The 24,123-nt window shown below is 43.1% G+C and overlaps 1 protein-coding gene across 1 annotated transcript; it reads right to left on the bottom strand.

The window, feature by feature from the left end:
- Positions 1-1,263: 1,263 nt before the first annotated feature.
- LOC310799504 (high affinity choline transporter 1-like) lies at positions 1,264-19,272 on the bottom strand (the record flags this gene model as incomplete). The annotated part of the gene is made up of 8 exons (XM_083662097.1): positions 1,264-1,806; positions 2,279-2,496; positions 5,621-5,774; positions 6,829-6,972; positions 7,471-7,619; positions 9,572-9,727; positions 10,628-10,741; positions 19,089-19,272. The coding sequence occupies 8 exons, from the start codon at positions 19,270-19,272 to the stop codon at positions 1,264-1,266; spliced, it is 1,662 nt and encodes a 553-aa protein (XP_083518223.1).
- Positions 19,273-24,123: the final 4,851 nt, after the last annotated feature.

Raw genomic sequence — 24,123 nt, 5'->3', positions numbered from 1 at the left:
GAAACGTATCCGGCTGTGTGTGTGTGTGTGGGACAGCCTCAGTCTTGTCTGATACATTTCATAAGTCGGTTGACACGTGTCTAAAAATAAAACAGCCTTAAACCTACTGATGATCACAGGGCCTCTAACTACAGTTCCCTTCGCATGCTCCGACAGGTCGTACTCTTCACGACCTCCCCAATTATGTGTCCCTAGCAATGTCTAAGTCAAACCTACGCAGTTTTATGGTTTACTGGTTTAATATTTTTGGTTTTATATTTTTCTATTGGGACTGATAGACTATGCATACTCATGCAATAGTCTGGCTCTGGAAGCCACGACGTATGTGTGTGTGTGTGTGTGCGGGTGTGTATTGTTTTTAAGAGATGCACTTTAAATTTTGTTGTACAATGACAATAAAGCTTTCTGATTCTTCTGATTCTTGGTCGCAAGTATCCTTGCCTGAGCTGGACTTAGCCTAATTTATTTTTAATAATATATTTTTATTTTTATTCGCCATTTGTAGGCTACTTTTATTTAACCTTATTAATGGCAAAGCTGCATGTTACAAGCAACACTATTGTTTAAGACCACTTTAAACTGAACTTGTTACAGGCTTGCCCATAACCGTGTCCATTCCGTTTGTTTGTCATTCTCCATTGAGGACATTTGTGAACAACATTGTGCATGTAAATAAAGTTTTCTGAAACATAGAAGTTGCAACTTCTTTTTAGTGATGGACATTAATTTATATAACAGGAACTTCGCCAACAGAATAATTATTTGGAGGTAGAAAAGAAACACATAACATGGTGGATGACTATCCATAAGTACCTCATACAACCCCACTTCAAAAAAATCACACTCAGGTGTTGAACTAAGCGGTGCAGTTCGGCCCCTTCTCCCCTGCCCCCCTCTCCATATGCATGGGCTACTCGGACACTATCGGTCGCTATACGGACACACGTCACAGAGAAGTGTGGCAGTGCCGCATAAAAATCGGAACTATCCCTTTAAGTTTCTTATGCCGCCGGCTGTTTTTCTTGTGTACCAGACTGTGGCAGGCAGACAGATTCACACAAAATGTATGCACACAAATACTGTTCTGCTCCATGGGACAACAAGCTCAAGAGGTGAAATAATTAATCCTTTTAGTACAGTATTACAAGGGGATATATCTTTTTTTAAATCAAATTTAAAGAGTCATGGAGGTGAGAAGTCAGGTTAAATTACACTATATTGCCCATAATGCTTTGTGAAAGTGTTAAGTGTCCTGGAGAAAAATCAACATTTCCCCACTTCCTCAATGCTCCCTGGAGAGTGGAGCTGTTCCTGGTTAAGTTCATCATTTTCATCCATGTCTTTATGGATTGGTCCTAATAGTTCACAGTGTGCAGGTCTGTAGACATTACCACCCAGCAGCCTCTTCTCAGACAGGTAGACAGCCAATCGTGACACAAGCAAAATAGTTCCAGTGGCGATCAGCATGATGGCAGTGCGAAAGGGGAACAAGCGCAGACGGAGACCATCCTCGCGTATCCTGTCCCACGGCAGGGGCAGCAGGGCAGGGATGCATAGTAAGGGTTCCCCAACCAGCACTCGCAGCAGCAGTCCTACCACAAGGCCGGTACAGGCCCCGTACTGGTTGACCCACTGGGGTAAGAAGAAGACACACATCACCTGGGCACACATCACCGTATACATGACATCCCCACTGAGAATCCAAAACAGGTGTACGGAGGATGTTGCCATGGCCAGGACTGCCCCAATCACCCCGACCAGGACAATTGACACCTTAACCACCACTAAGATGGTTTCTTCTGATGCCTAAAAGAGAGGAAAATATATTTGAAGACATTAAGTAACTTTTATTGAGTCATGGTGTGGATCTCAAGGTTCTAAAATATAACAAGCGAATACGGTAGTAAACATGTTGTCCAACAGTGATGTAGAGCCACCCTTGGGTCAGTCCCATTCAAAGTCAACATTACGGATGGACAGAGACCGATCCATAGTCCCCGCTTTGGTGGAGGACAAACATGGGAATAGCCTTTAACATGTGAAACAAGAACAGGAACCCTGTATCCTGGCTGGTACAGCTGGACCCTTGAGTGAGTGGTGATGGTGCTGCCACCTACAGGAATTTGTGAGGGATTTCAACAGCTCAAAATGATTACCGGTACTCAGTTATTCAATACAAACTTTCACTGTTTTACTATTAAAGTAAAATTAAAGTACTCCAAACAGCAAAACACGAGTTAACAATGACAATACTGTGGTGATGTTAACTTTTATTCACCTTCTTGTGGATGATGCTCTTGTAAATGTTTCGAGCAAACTGGGAGGCAGCAGACAGAAGGGCGGAGTCAATTGATGACATCACAGCAGCAGCAAGTGCCCCGACTCCTACCAGGGAGATGATGGGTGGGCAGAGATACTGTAGGGCAATGGGCAGGATTATACCGGCTTTGCCCTGTTCATATGGGCTGGGCACACCAAAGGTGGTCTGGTTCCAATCTGATGGATGCATTAAGTAGATATAATTAAAACACATACACGTAAGGATTACAAAAATATAATTTGCTATTGTATGCTTTGCATGTCTGGACACAGGGGCGGACTGGGATCATAATTCAGGCCGGGCATTAGATACCAAGCAGGCCAGGCCGATACGGGCCGACGTGCGTGCCGGCGTCGAAAAATTTGGGCCGTTTGAAGCTCAATTTGGGCCGTTTGAAGCCAGATTTGGGCCGTTTGAAGCCCAATTTGGGTCGTTTAAAGCCCAATTTGGGCCAAGTCCAATTTTACAATGAGATGCACCCACTTTAACCCTGAATAAAGTAATAAAACCACTAGGAAACCAGTAGGCGGCACCTGGCCTGCTGTTCAGTGAGTGGCCTGGCCTGGCCTGGCCTGCAGGCCAGGCCAGGCCACCGGGCATTTGCCCGACGTGCCCGATTATGCAGTCCGCCCCTGTCTGGACATGTAGGGCCCTATCGGGCTATCGTTTGCGCACCTCTTATGCTATCTTAGCCTATCAAGTGTCAAAGTGTCATTTTGTGCTCTGGAGAAGATACCATCGCCATGTTCCGAGCATAAACACAGGTTTGGGCATTGCCCGTGCCAAAATAGGCGTTCCAGCGCAATGTTTTAGAAAAAAGGGCCTTGGGTGCTCTCAATTTTAACGCCACCTAATAGCAGGTCTTAGCGCAAAAAAGCCCCACTATGACTGAGCGCTATGGGGTGCACACACATTACGCACGGCATGGATGTCACTCTCTCTCCAACACCTCGCGCCTGCACACACTCTTCTCTCCTCAGAATGGCGTGTTGATTTTCAACTATAGCCTACATTGCAGAAAAAACACATCTTGATTTAAAAATGAGAATTTGTTTGTCATGGTTTTATTAGGCTACATAATTCCCGACTGTTATGCGCTCCCACTTATAGGTGTATTGTATTGAGTGTAACATCTCTCTTTCTCTGCCACCAGTTGCCTACCTGGTCATCTGCCTGGGTTCAGCTGCTTTCAGTTACGCTGATTACTTCTAGCACTGATATACAGCAGCAGCTCGAGGCGTGCTCTCTCTCTCATTCTACTCCTGGTTCATGCTGGTGGCAGCAGCATGGCCATCCCTGGGTTTGTTATGTTTATGGGTTCATTCCTTTGTATTTAATTTCTTTACTTTGGGGAAGGTGGGATGGTAGCCTAGTTTTCACGGCTTTATTTCCTCAGTTTAGGTTTTGTTATGTTTTTGGTAGTTTAGGGTGGTGCCCGGTCCGACGACTGCAAGTTGGCCGGTGCGTGCCCACTCTTTTGTTGTGTTTAGCCGTCCCACCTGACCTGGTTGTTGTTTTGGGGGTTTTTGGGGAATTTAAGAAAAACCTTTTAAGTTTCAAATAAATCAAACTTTTTGTGCAAACGACTCCTTGTCTCCTATATGTTATTGGCTTCCATGACGAGTCTTTATGGTGGCCGTAACACCGACCATACAGGTCTGTGGTGTGAGGTAACAGTAGATTGCTTTTGAGAAAGTTGTGCCGGCCAGCTGTAGGCTATACAGTAACCTCTTTCCCTACAATTGCACCATGCAAGAATAGCTTAACCCGAGTGGACAATTCTGATATAGGCTATTGAAATAGGCTAGAATTAAAATCTCACACACCCCTACCCTATTAAAGAAATTAATATTTTTAAATGTGTATGTTTGTTATAGCCTATATGAACGAAACGGGTAATTACAGAGCGCACACTTTGGGACATGGGGATATTCACTGCGTAACTGCGCGGCAGCCCTTTGGTGTGTTTCAAATGGATCGTTCCATCAACACCACTTTTTGTTAGTTTCTAATGGTTTATCTGAATCCGAACTGGTTCATCCTCCAATTCTCTTCCCTCTCTCGCTCTCCCCATCTGTCTTTTCTCTCTCTCTCACTCTGTCCCTCTGCTTGCCCATGGCACTCAGCAAGAAAGAAGCTGCTGTCACAGATGTGACTGTGGCTTTTAAGGGGAGTGGGCTGGACATGATCTCACACTTGTGAATACTGTTTTGGGCATAAACACGCCTATATGGAGGTTTGCATGAGATGACGCCAAGCGCAGTGGGCTGACACCCCCACAATTAGGGCTTTGCGTGGCGCTATTCCAACGCCAAAACGGGTGCCAACGCAAAATTACCGCCTTTATGACGATAGAGCCCGTAGACTGCAATGTGGTTGGGTGGGGGGGGGGGGGTGTTGCTCTGTTCACACCCATTTTCGAACTCTGCCTTCATTTTGATGTCAACCTGTAAAGTTTCGTGACTGCATCTTGGATGGTTTTGACGCTATCGCATTGACAAAATCTGTCCACAGACAGACAGACAGACAGACATGTAAACCCTTGGCAAAGTACTCAAAACCGCTTCTGTGTTAGTTCCCGCTACAGGTGTCTCCAGGACCACATTTCGCTATGATGACACAGACACACAAGGTGAAAAACAACACCAGGCCCACTGTGACAGCTGGTAAAAATTCTTCCTAAGGAAAGACTTTTATGGGTTGACCCGAGTAAGAAAAACAACATGGCGCAGCCACCCTGAGCGGCTAGAATTTGTGTTTCCACGCTTGAGGTGTTTCTTTAATGACACGCTTGTCTTGACTCGCAAAGCAACGGCAGCATGGGTCTGTGTCAAAAGTCGCAGCTGAAACGATGGATAAAAATTGCATTTCAAAATAAATGTCTTTGTCAGTGGAAAGCTTAGGAAGGAGTAGCAGCAGGAAATGCATTAATCAGCTCAGCAGTAACTTGACACGGCTGCGAGCGATGAGTAAACTGTAAAATGAAGCCGATATCTGAAAGTACAAACTGAAACACAAGAAGGTGGGGGTCGTCACGGGTTGGCTGTGTTTGGTGGCACATAAAATTTGCAATATGGAAACCAAAATCAGCGCGGAATGGCATGGCAAAAGGTGACTATGGAAAAGCCCTATATACAAGTCTTTACAGATGTGGAGTTGACATTAAAATGAAGGCAGAGTTAGAAAATGGTGTGATGCCATTGCAAGATGATCTCTACTTTTATTATTATTATTATTATTATTATTATTATTATTATTATTATTATTATTATTATTTCTTTTCACTTTTGAGAGTCATACCCGTGGAGGCTGCCACTGCCCCAATGAGTAATGATGGGATGCCAAGAATGATGATGAGTCCTGCTGCAACATAACAGGTGATCTGAGCTATGGCGACAGTGGCTGTGGCAAGGACTCTCTGGTAGAAGGCCTGGTAGCAGACACCTCCAAGCACCTAGGAGAGGAATAAAGACAGAGTTTCATAGGGTCAGCAGTTCAGCTTGAAGGTAACAAGTTTTGTGACCAGAAAATCAGAGTGAAGAGGGTGAATGGTGCTCTCTTCTTTACTCTATGTAACCAACAATTGTACCATTGATATGCCCTGGACCAAAGCCCCTAATAATATAGTGTTGTAACCCAACTGCTGTTTCTCATGTCCATACTTTTTTTTTTATATATACATTTTATGGAATGCCATTTTTATGCCATTATTGGGATGGCATCTTCCTTTATCTTGACAACTTAAAAATAATAAACAACTAATAACAAAAAGGCACAAGGAATTTTAGGGAAGTCTTATTACTGCAGAATACCAATGAAAAAGAATAATAACCACAAAGATATCCATGAAATTCCCCTTTTGAAAGGAACAGTTCCCTCAAAAATTAACATTCAGTCATTATCTACTCACCCCCCATGGCGATGGAAGGTTGGGTGAAGTTCTTTAGTCCACAAAACTGTCCTAGATCTGGAGTTTCACAGAAAGACACTGTTGCAGCATTCTCCCAAACAATTGAGGTGAATGGTGACCAACTTTCAAATATAAAAAAGAAGTCCCGAGATGCAAAGTTCACTTGAAAATATGTAATTTTTACATCCTGTTTTTAGCTGAAATCTTTAATGTAGCTGTAACCTGGTAGTGAAAGTGAAAATGCGACTTTCAGCTCACGGCTAGTGAAGATTTCAGCTCAAAACAGGGTCTTTAAAGTCTTTAAAGTCTTAGATGTCTTTAAAGTCAACTTGGCATCTCGGGCTTCTAGGATTACACCAGATGAGCAGCATGGAGCATTTTTTTTCTTTTACGTTGTACTTCACCATCCAATTCAATTGTTTAGGAGAATGCTGCAACAATGTTTTGCTGTGAAACTCCAGGACTATTTTGTAGACTAAAAAAACGTAACCTGTCGTTCCATCGGCATGGGGGTGAGTAGATAATGATTTTCATTTTTGGGTGAACTGTTCCTTTAAGTCAAGACATGCAATTGTAGTAGGGCCTAAGTATCCATTACCAGTAGCATTAAGTCATCTATCCAGCGGCCTATATCTGCCAGCTCCAGCTTGCCTATCCATGGCTCCTGGTACAGTTTGGTCACTGCTGTCTCCATGAGGTAAGCAGAGGAGGGGCTCGACAGTACAAAGGGCACACAGAACCACTGAAATGAGGAAGACAGGAAAGAGAGTTATGTAGCATGTTTAGTTCAATGGTAGACAAATCATAGCACCTGCAGGGATACACCAGCCACCACTGTATCTTGTGGATGGGGATATATATATATATATATATATATATATATATATATATATATATATATATATATATATATATATATATATATATATGTATGTATGTATGTATGTATGTATGTATATATATATATATATATATATATATGTATGTATGTATGTATGTATGTATGTATGTATGTATATATATATATATATATATATATATATATATATATATATATATATATATATATATATACATATATATATATATATATATATATATATATATATATATATATATATATATATATATATATATATATATATATATATACATATATATATATATATACAGCATATATATAATCCCCATCCCTTTCTACATGACTGCTTGAAATGTCCCTTAAATCACATGAAGTTACCAAGCCGAGGAGCATGAAGCTAAGCTGGATGACATCAGTATAGGCCACAGAGTACAGGCCTCCCAGCAAGGTGTAAAAAACTGCCACAGCTGCAGACACGCCAACAGCCGGCAGGGGAGAGATGTCCAGAATCACGCTCACTGTTCCTCCTGTAACCAGCAACATAAACTCAGAGTCAGGCATGGGTAACCTTCAGAAATCTCAAACAAGAGTATTGGGACAACAAGCTAAAATTGGTGTGTATAGCTGTTGACACAGTCTTCCTCTTCAAATATGGTTAATGTCAAGTTGTCATAACAAAGACATCTCAACAATGCCAACTTTGCATTAACAATGATATCATTTACGGAATGAAAGTTAAAGCCCCAATCAGTAAGATTTTTGACATTTTTTACTGTAATATAACAGCGTTTTAGTCACAGGACATGGTAGATTGACTTGTAACAGGGAGACCCTCGTCTTTATTTATCCCACACCGCCCTCCATTGGCCAGCACTGGGACTAAGCGGTTTGTCTGCCACGTCCCGTAGCAAGAAAAAAGAAAAAAGAAAAGCATGCGCGCATGCGCTGTACAGCGGAAGCGCTGTGTTCATGAAAACAAGGAAGTAACTCGATTCGCATTTGCTACGAAAATGATGTTTCACGGAACTATGGATTATTATTTCATCACGTGGTGAGTACCCGATGTCACAACATGTACATAGAGCTTTCTGGCGCTGTGTTTTGTTGACTTTGAACGGCGATATCGTTATCGATACTATTGGACCCAGAGGGCGCAGTTTCTCCAACAGTAAAACTTGGGAAACTTACTGAATGGGGCTTTAATGACAACAGTCATAAATATTCAGAAAGCCTCCTTCATGTTCATGACATGTGTCTTGTCCTGTTATGACAGTGTCATGTCAGTCTTAAGCGAGAAACAAGCTTCAACGTGAGCCTCGATTTGGGACCTTGTCGGCGGCAGCTCGACATACATACCCAGACGTCAGCTTGGCAAAGGCTAGCCAGGGGAGTCCCCAGCAAAATTAGTCATGGTGTGATTTCACTATGATTTCAATGACTAGAAGTTCACCCAAGGAGAGAATGTAGTGCATATACTTGGTTATAGCTTACATGTTGGGGAGCTGCATGCCGGCAGACTTGCTGGCCACGGCTAGCATGCGAGCACAAAGTAGGCTACGCATTAGGTTACGCCAAACCCCACATAGGTTACGCTAAAACCACCACCGCAAAGCGTGTACCTGTAGTTGGCCAGCCGGCAGGAAAGTATCGCGGGACTTCACGAGACTTGGTGACCGAGATCACGTTTGAGGTAATTTGATCCCTGTCAGGGGCGGACTGCATAATCGGGCACGTCGGGCAAATGCCAGGCCAGGCCAGGCCACTCACTGAACAGCAGGCCAGGCGCCGCCTACTGGTTTACTAGTGGTTTTATTACTTTATTCAGGGTTAAAGTGGGTGCATCTCATTGTAAAATTGGACTTGGCCCAAATTGGGCTTCAAACAGCCCAAATCGGGCTTTAAACGACCCAAATTGGGCTTCAAACGGCCCAAATCTGGCTTCAAACAGCCCAAATTGGGCTTCAAACGGCCCAAATTGAGCTTTAAACAGCCCAAATTTTTCGCCGCTGCCCTTCGGACGCCGGCACGCGCGTCAGCCTGTATCTGCCTGGCCTGCTTGGTATCTAATGCCCGGCCTGAATTATGATCCCAGTCCGCCCCTGATCCCTGTGAGAGTCCAGGAAATGGCCTGGGGCGAAATATCACTCTGGAGGATGTTGAGGGATCACATTATTACGATATGTGGCGAAAACGGGAATAAAAATAGCTATTTAGATGCAGGAAAGACAGGCTCACACTTGGCCCCAAATCAGCTCCATTTTACAACTGACTTGGACGCTATTGATCTCAAAACAACGCTAGGACGGCCAGAAACGCCGCGGACATCGCTGGGTGAGTGGCCAAATCATAATTATTGCCAGGAGATGGGTCCAGGTTAAAAAAAAACGAAATTCTCCTTTAAGCCCATCCCTTCAAATAAAGTGTTACCATTACGGTTTACATGCAAAAGGGCCAGATAACTCCTTGGTTACTGACTTACCTAATGCACCAAGCACACATGCTATCCAGAAGATATCCGCAAAGAAAGAAGGGATGAAGAGAATGGCAGTCACCGTGCTGCCATATTTATCTTGAAACAGGTCCATGAGGGTGACATAGTTCTTCACCCGGACTGGTTTGATAAAGAAAAGTCCTCCTGAGGACACACAAATGGAAAGAAACATTTTCATTTTAAACTGTTGACAGTTTGCCTGCTATGGAAAGAAATTATGTCCCTTTCTTCCACCCCACCCCAATTTGAAATGAATCACCACCAGTGAAACACCTTTGAGTCCAACCTTTTTCAATTGCTATTGTAACGGGTCAGGAATTACACTGAGGCTTTCTTCTTAATTAGGCTCTTTATTAGCACCCGACAGAGCACTGGTGGCCGTGCCCACGCCACAACAACCCCTACAACACACACCCAATCTCCGCTAGCTCTCTCTCTAGCCTCTTAGCCTCGTAGCTCTCCTCTCACACAGCCGTCTCTTCCAGGCTCACGCTCCAACTCCCCGAGCTGTTCCCCTCTCGCCCACAGCTCCCCTCCCCCCAGCCAATAACAGGTGAGCCCCTCTCTCTCACCCCACCCACTGGCTGTATGCTGCCTTCACAGAACCCTGTAAATCCCCACAGACATGTCAAACCCCAAAGGTAACCCACATGCACAGGACAGTCATAGACAAATACAGTAGCACACAAATCCAGCCCGCTACACTATTATAATCATCTTGCTTCTGCTTCATTAGTTAATGTCCAGTATAGCAAAAAATTGTTAATGGCATTTTTGGCAACTTAGAGTTAATCAAGCTTCCCTTCCCTTGTATAAAAATACAATAAAAATTAAAATAAAGAAAAATCCAATGTTCAGCACAATAAAAATAAGTACAGTATTTAGCATTTTATTGTGTTATACTTGCTGCTTAAAGATGAATTGCTATTGAGCATCTTCTATATTTTGGTCAAGTAAATCCAATCAATTCAAATTCCCCAGCAGAGTATAAAGCAAGGGTATCGCTATATTGCATCTGTACTTTATTTGAGATAATAGACACACCAATAATCATGTTGAGGGACATCCCAATAGGTCCAACGGCCCAGGCCAAGCCTCGCGTTGGGTCGTACATTACTTCAGCACTACCCAAAATGTAGCCTCCTCCCACCCAAGTGGCTGTAGAAAGATAGGACACAACACAGCCACTTCAGTGAAAAGGATAGTAATTGTTGTTGTATTTTAGCAGAAAGAAATTAAATAAAATCCACTTGCATTGATGAAATTAAAAGTACACAAGCTGCAAACAGTTTTTTTGTAATCTTTTATAGTTAACTTTAGCTATTAACCAATGTATTTGCTAGCAGGTATGATGATCACAAAATTCTTCAGAACTTCAGTGTCCAGTAATTAAACTCTGTACATACATACAAGTGTGGACTAATAGGATTGGAATTAATGGAATTAAATGTCCATTTTATTCTCTTCTTTTCTTTTCTTTTCTTTTCTTTTCTTTTCTTTTCTTTTCTTTTCTTTTCTTTTCTTTTCCTGTCAACCATTTTATGTGAAGCACTTTGAATTGCCTCTGTGTATGAAATGTGCTATACAAATAAACTTGACTTGACTTGACTTGACTTAATAGTCTGTGAGTCAGTAGGGTTGGTCGGTACCATCTTGGGGGATTAACTTTGATAGTGATTTTTTGCAAGGCATGTACCCCTAGAGTGTGATAGCATTGCAGTGGTTGCCTCCAGTCCAAATATGTATTATCACTCAATTTATAACCCTATGCGAAACACACTTTTCAAACCTTTTGGTTGAGGGACTTGGGGAAATATGAGGCTAAGTTAATCAAGTCTAAAAGGACCAAATTTGGCCCAGATGTAGCCCAGGCCATGCTCTATATGATTTAGCGAGAGCGCCCAAACAGGCAACCACCATGGCAGCGAGATCAAATATGGCCACTGCTCGAAAAGGTTTCCACTATAACTTTTGATGGGGTTTTTTCCATTAGAAACATGCTATAATGCTTTACGATTGTGTGTGTGTGTGTGTGTGTGTGTGTGTGTGTGTGTGTGTGTGTGTGTGTGTGTGTGTGTGTGTGTGTGTGTGTGTGTGTGTGTGTGTGTGTGTGTGTGTGTGTGTGTGTGTGTGGGTGGCCCCATAATTTGCATATTTCTAAGATGGTGGCTACCTGAAAATGAGTTTTACCACCTTTGACTCTTTTGGCAAACCTGGTGTCTATTTTATGCTTTTTGTGCATTAGAAACACATTGGAATCACGTTACTCAGACTTATATGATTGAATCTCTCTAGAGCACTCTTAATTTTCCATAATTTTAGGCTACCAACATGGACGCTATCCCAAAATGTTATACTTTTTCATCCAGGTTGAGTGTAGACTTGTAGTACTGTAAGAAAAATTTAAGATCAAACTGGTGAAAACAACTTATGTATCTTACAGCTGTCATTTTTATTTAAACAATTATACCAATAGACCCCTTATACAGCTTGTCAACATTGAGCTGCGCGCGCATCGTGTAGCCGTCAGCCCAGCATTGACAGACAGTGAGAACTGTCTAAAAGCCCCGCTGTCAGGACTGCTCTGTGCCCATCTGCAACACACAGTTATATTTTAGTTTTAAAATGCAGTTCTCGGCTTACTACCACAGCTTATCGCCTAGTGATAAGCAATGTTATGCATCGAAATTAACGTTGGATAATGGGATATGTCTTACAGACCCATACGCACTGGCGCTGTCAATTGGCCAAGCCTAGTGGCCAGCAATACATATCGTGCATTCCTTTATAACTGGGGATAGCGTAGATAATTATTCTGTAACTTGCAAAGATATATTGTTATGTTGATAATGCACACAACTCAATAATGACATTATGTAACGTTACTTGGTCGTTAACTAACCGAGCGATGTTGAGTAGCCTACAGTTTCAGGCAGCTTACCTGATTATGAAGAGCACTACAAAGTCGGACATTTTTAATGATGTCCTCGTTCCAATCAGTTCAACTCAATAATGACATTATTTAACGTTACTTGGTTGTTACCTAACCGATGTGGCTGCCTGTTACTAGCAGCCTACTACAGTTTACCTGATATGGAATGAGCGAGCACTGCAAAGTCGGGCATTTTTAACGATTTCCTCTTTCGGCTTGCAACCAAAGACACCTACGGTTAGCATTAAAAGCAGTATGAGTTGACGGGATTCGGTAAAACTTTAGTCCTTGCTTTGTTGATAGTGTAACAGACTGTTCAGTGTTGTGTTGTGTTCTATTGCGTGTGTGCAAGGCTGTGTATGTTCCCTCGAGTTGCGTAGAACAGGATATGTGGGGAAAAGCTTGTTATAACGTTACAGCCTGGCTCTATCGTTTATTATTTTATTAACCAAGTGTGAATAGGCGGACCCGAATACTCTGCTACAATAGCTTTCCGATTCTGGCATCGCACTGCACAACACGAAGACATATCGAGCTCGAATAGTTTTCGGGCCACTGGAAAACTACTTGACAGGGCTGCGCGGAGTCTGTCTTTCTGCCTCCGTCTTGCGCATCTGACGCTGCTTGTTGTCATTGTGACGTAGGCGTATAAGGGGTCTATAAAGTAGAACCCATTCCCATTGATACTATGTTCAGCATACATTTTAAATGCTATCAATACTGACCAAAGGTGTTTAGAATTTGAACAAAATAACATATAACAGAAACAAAAAACAACAGAACAATAATAAAAGTGCTATTTTCTTTACTTCGCTTGGTACAGCAGGGTTGCCCTCTCTCGCTGGCCCTCTTCACCATTGCGCTCGAGCCCCTTGCCTTAAAAATATGTGGTCACCCAAATATCACAGGCTTGAAGGTCAGAGGTGTTGAGACGCGTATCAGTTTGTACACCGACAGCGTAATATTATACCTACATACTGTAACTCAGAACAATCGATCCCCCCTAGAATAAATCACCTCTGGTAGGCTGTCCGGATACACAATTAACTGGACAAAGAGTGACTTTATGCCTTTATGACTTTATGTCTTCACTCCCCGTTTCCTGGGAAATCTCCCATTCAAATTGGCAAAGGACCACTGTATAGAAAACTGGAAAATTCTCCCTTTGTCCATGATTGGCCGTATAAACTCAGTGAAGATGGTTTCACTTCCCAGGTTCCTCTATTTGTGTCAAAACCTTCCCATTTTTCTCACATCAGTTTTCTTCAGAGCTGGACTCCATAATTCTGTCCTACATCTGGAACTATAAGAATCATAGAATTTTGAAAATTCACTTGCAAAAACCCAAATCTGAAGGAGGGCTGGTTTTATCAGTGTTTAGGCACTACTATTTGGCTGCTAATGTTAGGGCTTTAATGTTTTGGTGGCAAGCGACTCCTGGCAGTCTAATTCTCAGTGGCTAAAAATGGAGGCCAGCTCTGTTGCAAACTCCTCCCTGCCAGCCATGTTGTTTTCTAAGCTAGAGAGGGCTTTGGCAAATTTGAGTTTTGTTGTGGAAAAACTGTGTCAGAATCCTAGGCCAGGTTAGGAGCATTTTGAATATACCAGATGTTTCTGTCTATGGAAGTGGGAATAATGGCAGGGTGCACCATCTCCCCACTAGCCTTCCCCATGCATGAAGTACGGTAATCCATGCATCCAAATGGGTCGTGGGAGGAGAACGTTTGCACTCTGGACAGCGACTACCTCCCATTCATGCCTACATGGATGACATGACCACCCTTATCTCAACCATCACATGTACCAAGCATCTGCTGGAAAAGCTTCATGACAACATAACTTGGACAAGAATGAAGTTGAATCCCAGCAAATCAAGGAGCATAATTGTCAGAGGAAAACTCCACCACCAGAGATTCCACATAAGCGAAACAGCCATTCCAATGGTGTCGGAGCAGTCAGTCAAGAGCTTATGGCAGTGGTACAACGCAAGACTCAAAGACTCAGACCAGAGTGACCAACTACGAGAAGACACCACCAAAGGCCTTGCTAGTATAGATGTTACGGCCACCATAAAGACTCGTCATGGAAGCCAATAACATATAGGAGACAAGGAGTCGTTTGCACAAAAAGTTTGATTTATTTGAAACTTAAAAAGGTTTTTCTTAAATTCCCCAAAAAACCACAAAACAACAACCAGGTCAGGTGGGACAGCTAAACACAACAAAAGAGTGGGCACGCACCGGCCAACTTGCAGTCGTCGGACCGGGCACCACCCTAAACTACCAAAAACATAACAAAACCTAAACTGAGGAAATAAAGCCGTGAAAACTAGGCTACCATCCCACCTTCCCCAAAGTAAAGAAATTAAATACAAAGGAATGAACCCATAAACATAACAAACCCAGGGATGGCCATGCTGCTGCCACCAGCATGAACCAGGAGTAGAATGAGAGAGAGAGCACGCCTCGAGCTGCTGCTGTATATCAGTGCTAGAAGTAATCAGCGTAACTGAAAGCAGCTGGACCCAGGCAGATGACCAGGTAGGCAACTGGTGGCAGAGAAAGAGAGATGTTACACTCAATACAATACACCTATAAGTGGGAGCGCATAACAATAGACAAGACGTTCAACGGCAAGTTGAAACTGTGGTGCCTCCAGTTGGGATTGCTCCACCGTCTGATGAGGCCTCTAACAGTCTATGAGGTCCCCATCACCAAATTTGAGAAGCTGGAGAGAACAGTCAGTTCATATGTACATTAAGAAATAGGTTGGACTCCCACGTTGCCTCAGCAATATCGGCCTGTATGGACATGATGCTCTGGAACTGCCCGTCTCAAGCCTCACCGAAGAGTACAAATGCAGTGGACCCCATCCGACGCCATGCAGCAAGCAGTATCGGCTCTCAGGCATGGAGACATTGTGGGTCAGGTGCAGCAGGGAAGAGGTGGGTTTGGTCTCAGGACAAGTCGACCCAAATGGCACAAGGCAACATCCTCTGAAAGAAGACAGCTGGTGGTTGCGGAGATCATCTCTGTGGGAGATGGAAGGAAGCCAAATTAGCTTCATCATCAGAGCCACGTATGATGGTCTTCCTACACCCAAGAACCTACATCAATGGGTTGGAGAAGATCCATCATGTCACCCCAGCAACATTACGTCACATCCTCACCGGCTGCAAATTCAGTCTTTCCCAAGGGCACTACACCTGGAGGCACAACCAGGTCCTACAATAACTGTCAATTATCCTGGAAGGAAGGAGATCTACCACCAATGCCCTACCTTCCCCAACATCTGGTTTCTCAAACAACATCCCCTTTGTAAAAGCAGGACAACTCCCAGGGAAACCATCTGCAAAGATGGGATTGACCCTCCTGGATACTGCCCGGGACTGGAGAATGGTGGTTGACCTAGGCCAAAAGCTCATCATTCCACCAGAGATCATTACAACTAATCTCAGCCCGAACATGATCTTGTGGTCAACTTCACAGAAATATTTGTACATTGTGGTGTTAACTGTGCCATGGGAGGCTGCAGTTGATGAAGCATATGAACGCAAGAGGCTGAAGTATGCAGACATAGCAGCCGAGGCAGAACAATGTGGCTGGCATACCAAGGTCCTCCCTGCAGAGGTCAGCTGTAGAGGGCTTATAGGGCCGATTTTACCAACGGGCTTACCCGGGCTGAAGCCCGGGGCCCGGGACATCAAGGGGCCCCAAAAAAAAAAAAAAAAAATTTTTTTTTTTTTTTGGGGACCCTTGATGTGTTTTTTTTGGGCACCCTGTCCAGGGTCTTCGCAAAAAAAATTTTTTTTACTGACGCCATTCAATTTTTTTTGCAGAGTAATAACATCCACTGTGAGAGTGTGTCCACCCGCTATGCCGACCACTCGCAATGCCGACCTTAGGTTTAGGCGTGGGGGGTGGGAGAGGTTAGGTTTTGGGTTAGGGTCTGGGGGAGGTTAGGTTTAGGCGTGGGGGTGGGAGAGGTTAGGTTTTGGGTTAGGGTCTGGGGGAGGTTAGGTTTAGGCATGGGGGCTGGGAGAGGGGAGGTCGGAACAGCGAGAGGTCGGAACAACGACATGGAACCCTGTGAGAGGGCTCCCGAATTTATCGTGCTTAGGGCCTAGGGCTTAGAAAAGGAGAAGATACTGAATAATGACATCACAACAGTATAATCCTAATGTTGATTTAAAATGAGATATTCCTTTAAATACGGCTAAAAAAGGTTAAAAAAAAACACTCAAACACTCAAACACTCAAGCGGAAGCCCCCCCTTCCGCTTGAGGGGGGGGGGGGCCTGCAGAGATGAATAGCCCAGGGGCCCATGAAGTGTAAAATCGGCCCTGCTTATAGCCACATCAACCACTGAGTGTCAGTGAACATGTTGCCAGCGTAGATGCTGTGAAGCCTGTCTGTCATGTCAGCTACCTGTGACTGTGAAGCGTGGGAGATGGCACACCTGTGATAGGCTGAGAGCTGTGGTTATTGTCTGCAGTAAGATTATAGTTGTCCCTTTTGTGCGAGGCTAGTGAGAGGCTAAGCTGAGAGAGGGCTAGCATTGTTGGTTTGGTATTGGTTACGGCCCGCAGTACAATAAAAGTAAATAAGTAACGTTTGTTTCTAGAGCGCATTTAAACACAGCATGAGCTGACCAAAGTGCTGCACAAAGAACATTCAAAATACAAATAAAAAGTAAAACATAAGAACAACAATACACAAATAACGTGACAATGAAACAACAGATAGCGTCTCATATTGAGGGACGCTACAGTATGTTAGATTACATTTGTGGGATAGCGGCCATATTGGTCATAGGACAATTATAGTGCTCTAGATAGTTTCAATCATAAATCTCAGTATTCAAATCTGTTTTTAATCTTCAAAACCTATAAAATCAAGTTAGCTAAGAGTCAAAAGTTACGGTAAAACTCATTTGTGTAGCCGCCATCTTGGAAATGTGCAAATTAGGGGCCCACACACACCCAATCATAAAAATAAGCATTCCAATGTGTTTCTAATAAAAAAAAACAGAATAAACACTAAGTTAGCATTTCTAGCTCATCTGGTTCAAAAGTTAGGCTATAGCTAAAACCTTTTTCAGGTGGTGGCCATATTAGATCTGGCCACCATGGTGACCCAGCTCGGGCACTCTCGCTAAATCATTAGTGCTTTTAGACTTGATTTGCACAAACCTAGCTTTGTATCTCTCTAAGTCCCTTGACTAATAGGTTTGAAAAGTGTGTTTTGCATGGGTTTATAAATCGAGTGATAACACACATTGGAGGCCACCGCTGCAATGCTATCACATATGTTCTTACTCTAGGGGTGTATACCTTGCCAAAAATCACTATAGCCCTTTTCCCACATGCGTACCGGAAAATTACCTGTAAGTCAATATCGGACATTTCCCTGAATTTCCCTTCACACCTTAGCACGCGCATATGGGAATCTAGTCGTCAAATAGCCGGTATGTTGGGGGGCGGGGGGGGTGGGGGGGGGGGGGGGGGGGGGGAGCTTATTTGGGGGGTCGGCAAAACTTCACTCAGTCCTCCGTACTTCGCAGCAGCCTGACACAGGACAGACACGAGAATGGCAGAGGCTTGCAAGGCAAGCTGCCCAATGCTTGTAGCCTATGTATGTAGAGAAAGCAAATGCACGAAGCGAAATGTGGAAGTAGTTTGCTTTGATGTGCGCGAATGATTAGATGATGCACTTTGAAGAAGTTGGGATCCGTGTCTGAGAGAAATAGTTGCTGGTTCGATGTTTATCCCTTCACCTGCGTCGCGTTGAAACACTTTTTACAGACTGGCTTCGTTTGATGTGTCCGGGGTTGCCTTCGGAAATCAGCAAGCTGACATACTGCTCTTATTAGGCTATCACAAGATCATTTCGCCAGTTTGCTTTAATGTGCGCGAATGATTAGATTATGCCCGCTGGAACATTAAGCAACGTGTATAGGCTACATTTCGCCCATGATTGAAGGACCGCTGTCGCGGGAAATGACTGGACCCGTTTCCACTTGCGTCCCCTTAAGAGCATACCGCTCTTCTGACTGGCTCGAAACTGGTGAAATGTCGGGGACGACGGGGTCGCGCTTATACCGGCACGGCGCCTTTCCCACATGCAGGCATTACACCACGTTCCGGTCATTTTGCGGTACAAAGCGCATGTGGGAAAAGGGCTCTTGAAAGTGAATGCACCAAGATGGTACTGGTGGCCCAAAGTTTGGGCCCTGGCTCACTAAATATGAGTAATTGGACAATTACCGGTAAGTAATTGTCTTCAGTGTCACTCATTCCTCGATTTCTAATTTGTTTTGAGTTAATTGTTGGTGTCTATGTGTGTATGTGTGTGTGTGTGTGTGTGTGTGTGTGTGTGTGTGTGTGTGTGTGTGTGTGTGTGTGTGTGTGTGTGTGTGTGTGTGTGTGATTTTAGGTATATTTAGGTATTGGATTCATGTGCTTTCAGGTAGCCCAGTTTAAACTATGTTCAAATGTTTATGAATATCTCTCACACTTAAACTCCCCTGCACTTTAAGCTATGATGACCATGATGATGTGTGTCATTATTATACCTGTCATAGTAAAGATGCTGACGCAGATGTTGAGGTCCCGTCCGCCGACCATGGCAACCTCACTGCGGTTACCTCTACACTTTTTCTCCTGACGTTTGGACTTCTTGGATGCCCATACGCCTGTGCCCAGCACAATCAGGTAAAACACTCCCATGGACAGCAGTCCTAGCCAGTTTACTGCCATCTTCAGGGCCTGCTGGGAAGGACCACACACAACAACATAATGTATTTTTAGATCTGTATTCACTTAGAGAATGTCTGCTGAGCATGCATGCTTTTTCAGAAATGCTCATCTTTACAAAGTTACATATATTCACACACACATTGGGGCTGTCCGGGACAAATGCAGTCTGCTTTTAGTGGCCTTACTGGCCAACATGTCCTCCAACTCATACACTCCATGCCCAAGCAAGATGAAAAAGCGACTTTTCTTTCAAAAAGCGTTAGGATTAGGGTGTGGGTTAGGGGTACGGACAGCAACGAACCGGTAGCTGAGTGGTTGTGACAGGTGGCTGTCAAGCCAGTGGCCTCAGGTTCAAATCCTGCATGCCTCGAGATTATATTTTCACCAAACTCTTGAGACTGGGCTGTTATTCACATGCTCGCTAGAGGACACTTAACATTGAAACGTGATGTCAGGTCGTATTCGGCTGCTTGTACAAACGACGCCGTGGGTTGTATCCAGTTGGAGGTCAGGCTGTACTGGCATGCCTTGCTCAAGGGCAAGTCTAACTCTCAAATCTAAATCTAACTTTGGAGCTGATTTACAGGGTGCAGTTTTGATTGTTTGGGGCTGTAGCAGGGGAAAAACAGGTGATAAATGAGACCTGTGTCACAGTTGAGGAAAAGTAGCCAGTATGGTGTTGTCCATCCACTCTACTGGTTTCAAATTATTTTCTTCGACACAAAATGTTCTATTAAGGTGGAAACTTACAGGAGCTACAATCATATCATTTCATACAACATGTCTTGCCATGTCTTGCTCTGGGAGACGGTGGCTGTGTTGTCAATACCACGGAACAATTCACATTGAAAATACTTGTCCCGCTTGGCATTATTGGGTTTATGGAGAAGAACAACATGACTGTCGTCACCGTGTGTGTGTGTCTTTGGCTACACTGATCCTTTTGAACCATTTTAACATCTCTTAACTATACAGACATGCATGTATGGGTTGTCTTTTTAGCTAAATTAACAGTTAAATTTAATGAACTTGAAATGTGCTGTTCCATCACATACCTGTTTAATAAATAAGTCACAGTAACAATTTTTAACAATGTTACAACTATCCCCACCCCTGTCAACCATTATATTTCTACCAATTCTTTTTGACATTAGCATTTTATCCCTGATTGGTGTAAATGGTGCTGTTACAACTAACCCCATGTTACAACCATCCAGAGATGGGCACTATTTTAAATACATTTGTGTATTTTATCATTTGTATTTGGCTGGACAGAGAAAAATAAGATGTAATTTGTATCAAAATACTTTCAGACCTTGTATTTTGTGTATTTTAAATACATAAAATACATTTTATTCTCAAATTGACACATTTTAAACATTGACACAGGTTTAAACAGTGGAATAAAAAAACCGCAATGTGAGATGTCACTTCTACTCTGATTGGCTGATTGGCTCAGAACAAACTCAACCACAAATCAGAGGCAGAGTAGGGTGAGTCTTGAGTCGGACTTCACATCACTTCTTCATCTAAACTAGTACTAGCCACAGGATTAGCAAGTTCTGTTCACCATGAAAGCCATACTGCAGCAACTTCAAGTACCATGGTTGCTACTGAAAAGTAACCTTTTGTGGTGGAATAAATAATGTTGCTGTATTTCTATATTGTTAAATAAAGACTATATACTGTATGTGACAATTTACTGACACTAGGCAGCGCACTTGATTGGCTCGCTGGCTCGGTAGCTCGGCCGCCGTGCGGCCTCACCTGCCCTGCAGCTCGCATACGCAGCTCGGCTGCTGCGTGGCCTCGCCTGCTGTATTGGCATACATGCACAATTGCTCAACTCTGCATGCCTATGACATCATCAGTGATGTCATAAGATGATTTTAGTCAGTAATGATGTCACTGATGACATCAATGATGATGTCATAGCCATTGTGACATCATCAGTGGGCCAGAAATTGAAACAAACAAACAAGCCCACTTGCCCACCCTTTCATATGATGATGATGGTGGATGTGAAGTTGTTTAAAGGGGACCTACTATGTTTTTTCTAGATTTCAGTTATATTATGTATATACTATTATGATGTCAGATATCTATGGCTAACCATGATCAACTTGAGGTTAACATGTAGAAATGCTGCCTATACTGTAAGTCAAAAGCCCTCACAGAAGGACAGGGGCGTCATGCAAGCCAGAATTCTGAGGGGCCGACATTCGGCAGCGACCAAAGGTCCCCGGCTAAAATATTTCGGTGGCGACCTAAGGTCTTAATAGATCTGCAATGATTCAATCAGTCTGCCCAGATAAAGTGTGCTGAATCCACTCATGATTGATTGATTTATCTATCAATCGGTCCATTTTGCTATTTCTAAAATGTTGGACATTTGAAGCCAGATTTAGAGGAATATCTCATTTTAAATTAACAGGGTTAGATTAGCCTTTATTGTCTCCCTTAGGAGAAATTTGTCTTAGACTGTTGTGATGTCATTATTCAAAATTCAGTCTTTTGTTCCTACACCTATTCCAAACTAAGGTAGAACTATTCAATTTTTTTCACAACATTAAATTTAAACATTTTTTTTCACAAAGAGAGGACCAGTTTGCCTTTGAACATTGCATCATCTGAATGTAAACCTACTTTGAAACGTAAGAGTAAATTCTGCCCCATGGTAAACCATGCTCCTATCAATACTTTCTGCAAGGTGGTTGAGAGAGATGTTGAATCATTATTTCAAACTCCCCCCACATGCTAGAAATATCTCCAAAGGTGAAGGAGAGGCTCTTCGCAACTTGGCCAAAAACCATGAGGTAATTGTCAAGCCAGCTGACAAAGGGGGTGGCACCGTTTTAATGAACAGATGTGACTACAACAGTGAAATTAGGAGACAACTTTCTGATGGGAACTTCTATCAAAAACTCCAATTTGACCCTACTCGACGCTTCAAAGCTGAAATTGACACTTTTCTTTCCAATGCCCACTCCGCAGAGCTATTGTCCAAGGCTGAAAAAGAGTACTTAACCAATGACTATCCTTCCAGACCTGTATTCTATATACTACCCAAGGTCCACAAGTCTCTTATAAATACACCAGGTAGACCTATAGTTTCGGGGATCGGGTCCCTCACAGAACCGCTTTCTAATTTTGTTGATGCCCACATACGCCCCTTGGAACTCAACTACCATCCTATTTGAAGGACACACATGAATTTTTAGATCATTATCACGTGTCCAGTTTCCTGATGATGGACAGTTTTTCTTAGTAACACTAGATGTCGCCAGTCTCTACACAAACATTCCACACTCTTGTGGCTTGGAGGCCCTCCAGTTCTTTCTGGACAAAAGAGAAGTTCCAACTCCTCCTACTCAATTTATGATTGAAATGTCTAACCTTATTCTAACTAAAAACTATTTCTTATTTGAAAATGATTTTTTCTTACAGACCCAGGGTGTAGCAATGGGAGCGACCTTTGCCCCAGACTTTGCCAATTTATTTATGGGCTATCTTGAGCATCAACATATCAATCCTAACAATCCCCTTGACTCCAATCTTATTTTTTATCAACGCTATATCGATGATATTTTTTTGATTTTCAGGGGGTAATATCAAGGAGGTAATATCGAAGCACTGGCATATTCTCTCTGCTGATGTCGTGGGTAAAAGCCTGTTTTCTAATTTGCCTTTTTTTGTGCATTCCAGAGCCCACAATGTTCGTGACCTGCTGGTACATGCGGACACTTTTCATGCTGGACAAAGTACGAGGATTGGCTTCTTTCCTTGCCTTCACTGCACTTCCTGTCAAATCCACAAGAAGGCCAACTCTTTTGTCAGCCATGTAACTAAGAAAGAATTTAAGATCCATAAATGTATTTCTTGCCATTCTATTAGTGTTATTTATCTACTTATTTGCCCTTGTGGTCTTCAGTACGTGGGGAAAACAAATTGACAGCTCAGAACCAGAATCAATGAACACAGAAGCTCCATCCATAGAGGTGATCTCAAGTCACCTGTAGCTCGACACTTCCTGGAAGCTAAACATCCAGCCACTGCTCTGTGGTATTGATAAGGTCGACCCCAATCGTAGACACACAGATCTAGAAACGAAACTTCTCCAATGTGAGAGCAAATGGATCTTTAAACTAAAAACTGAACAACCTCTAGGGCTGAATGAAACTTTGTCTCTAGCCTGTTTCCTCTAGGCCTCTTGACAGTGTCTACATGTACCAGCGTGTCCCCATGTCCTCCGGGCTCCTTCCATTACTCTGCCTCCTTTTGTTTTTCTCCATTGATGAATATATTGTGGCAACCTTTGCACATTTGTGGAACATTCTTGTAATTTACAGCCATAAGCCATTATCTCTTGTTTTTGGTGAAGAACCTTATTTTCAGCTAATTGAGAGTGACCTGACTTTGTCTGGCCCGATTGATTGATGGCACCTGAGGAACATGATGTACCTGCCTGTCTATTTAACCTGTCCTTGTCAGACCTGTATGTTTAGTAGCACTGATGATAGTCCTTTGACTGAAACGTTTGCTGCCTTTTAAATCCACCTTTTCTTTTTTTGCACTGTTTTGTCTTGCACCATGTAAAATAAAGTAAGTCTTTTTTTGCTTGATCTCAGCCTCTGGACCTCCTCTGTGGCTTTTTTAGCCCTGTCATATCTGGTGTGCGGGTATTCCCTTTGACCTCTATTATTCAGTTTTAACCATCAATATTTGTGCTCCTTTTCCTCATTATTAGGGTAAATACTGTATATTTATTTAGAGATAAACATTCGGCGGCGACCAAAGGTCCCCGGCTAATTTCTTTCAGTGGCGAACTAAGGTCTGAATAGATCTGCAATG

The sequence above is a fragment of the Poromitra crassiceps genome (assembly GCF_964638095.1).
Source record: "Poromitra crassiceps genome assembly, chromosome: 2".
NCBI lineage: Eukaryota > Metazoa > Chordata > Actinopteri > Beryciformes > Melamphaidae > Poromitra > Poromitra crassiceps.
This window is presented reverse-complemented; position numbering and strand designations above follow the sequence as displayed.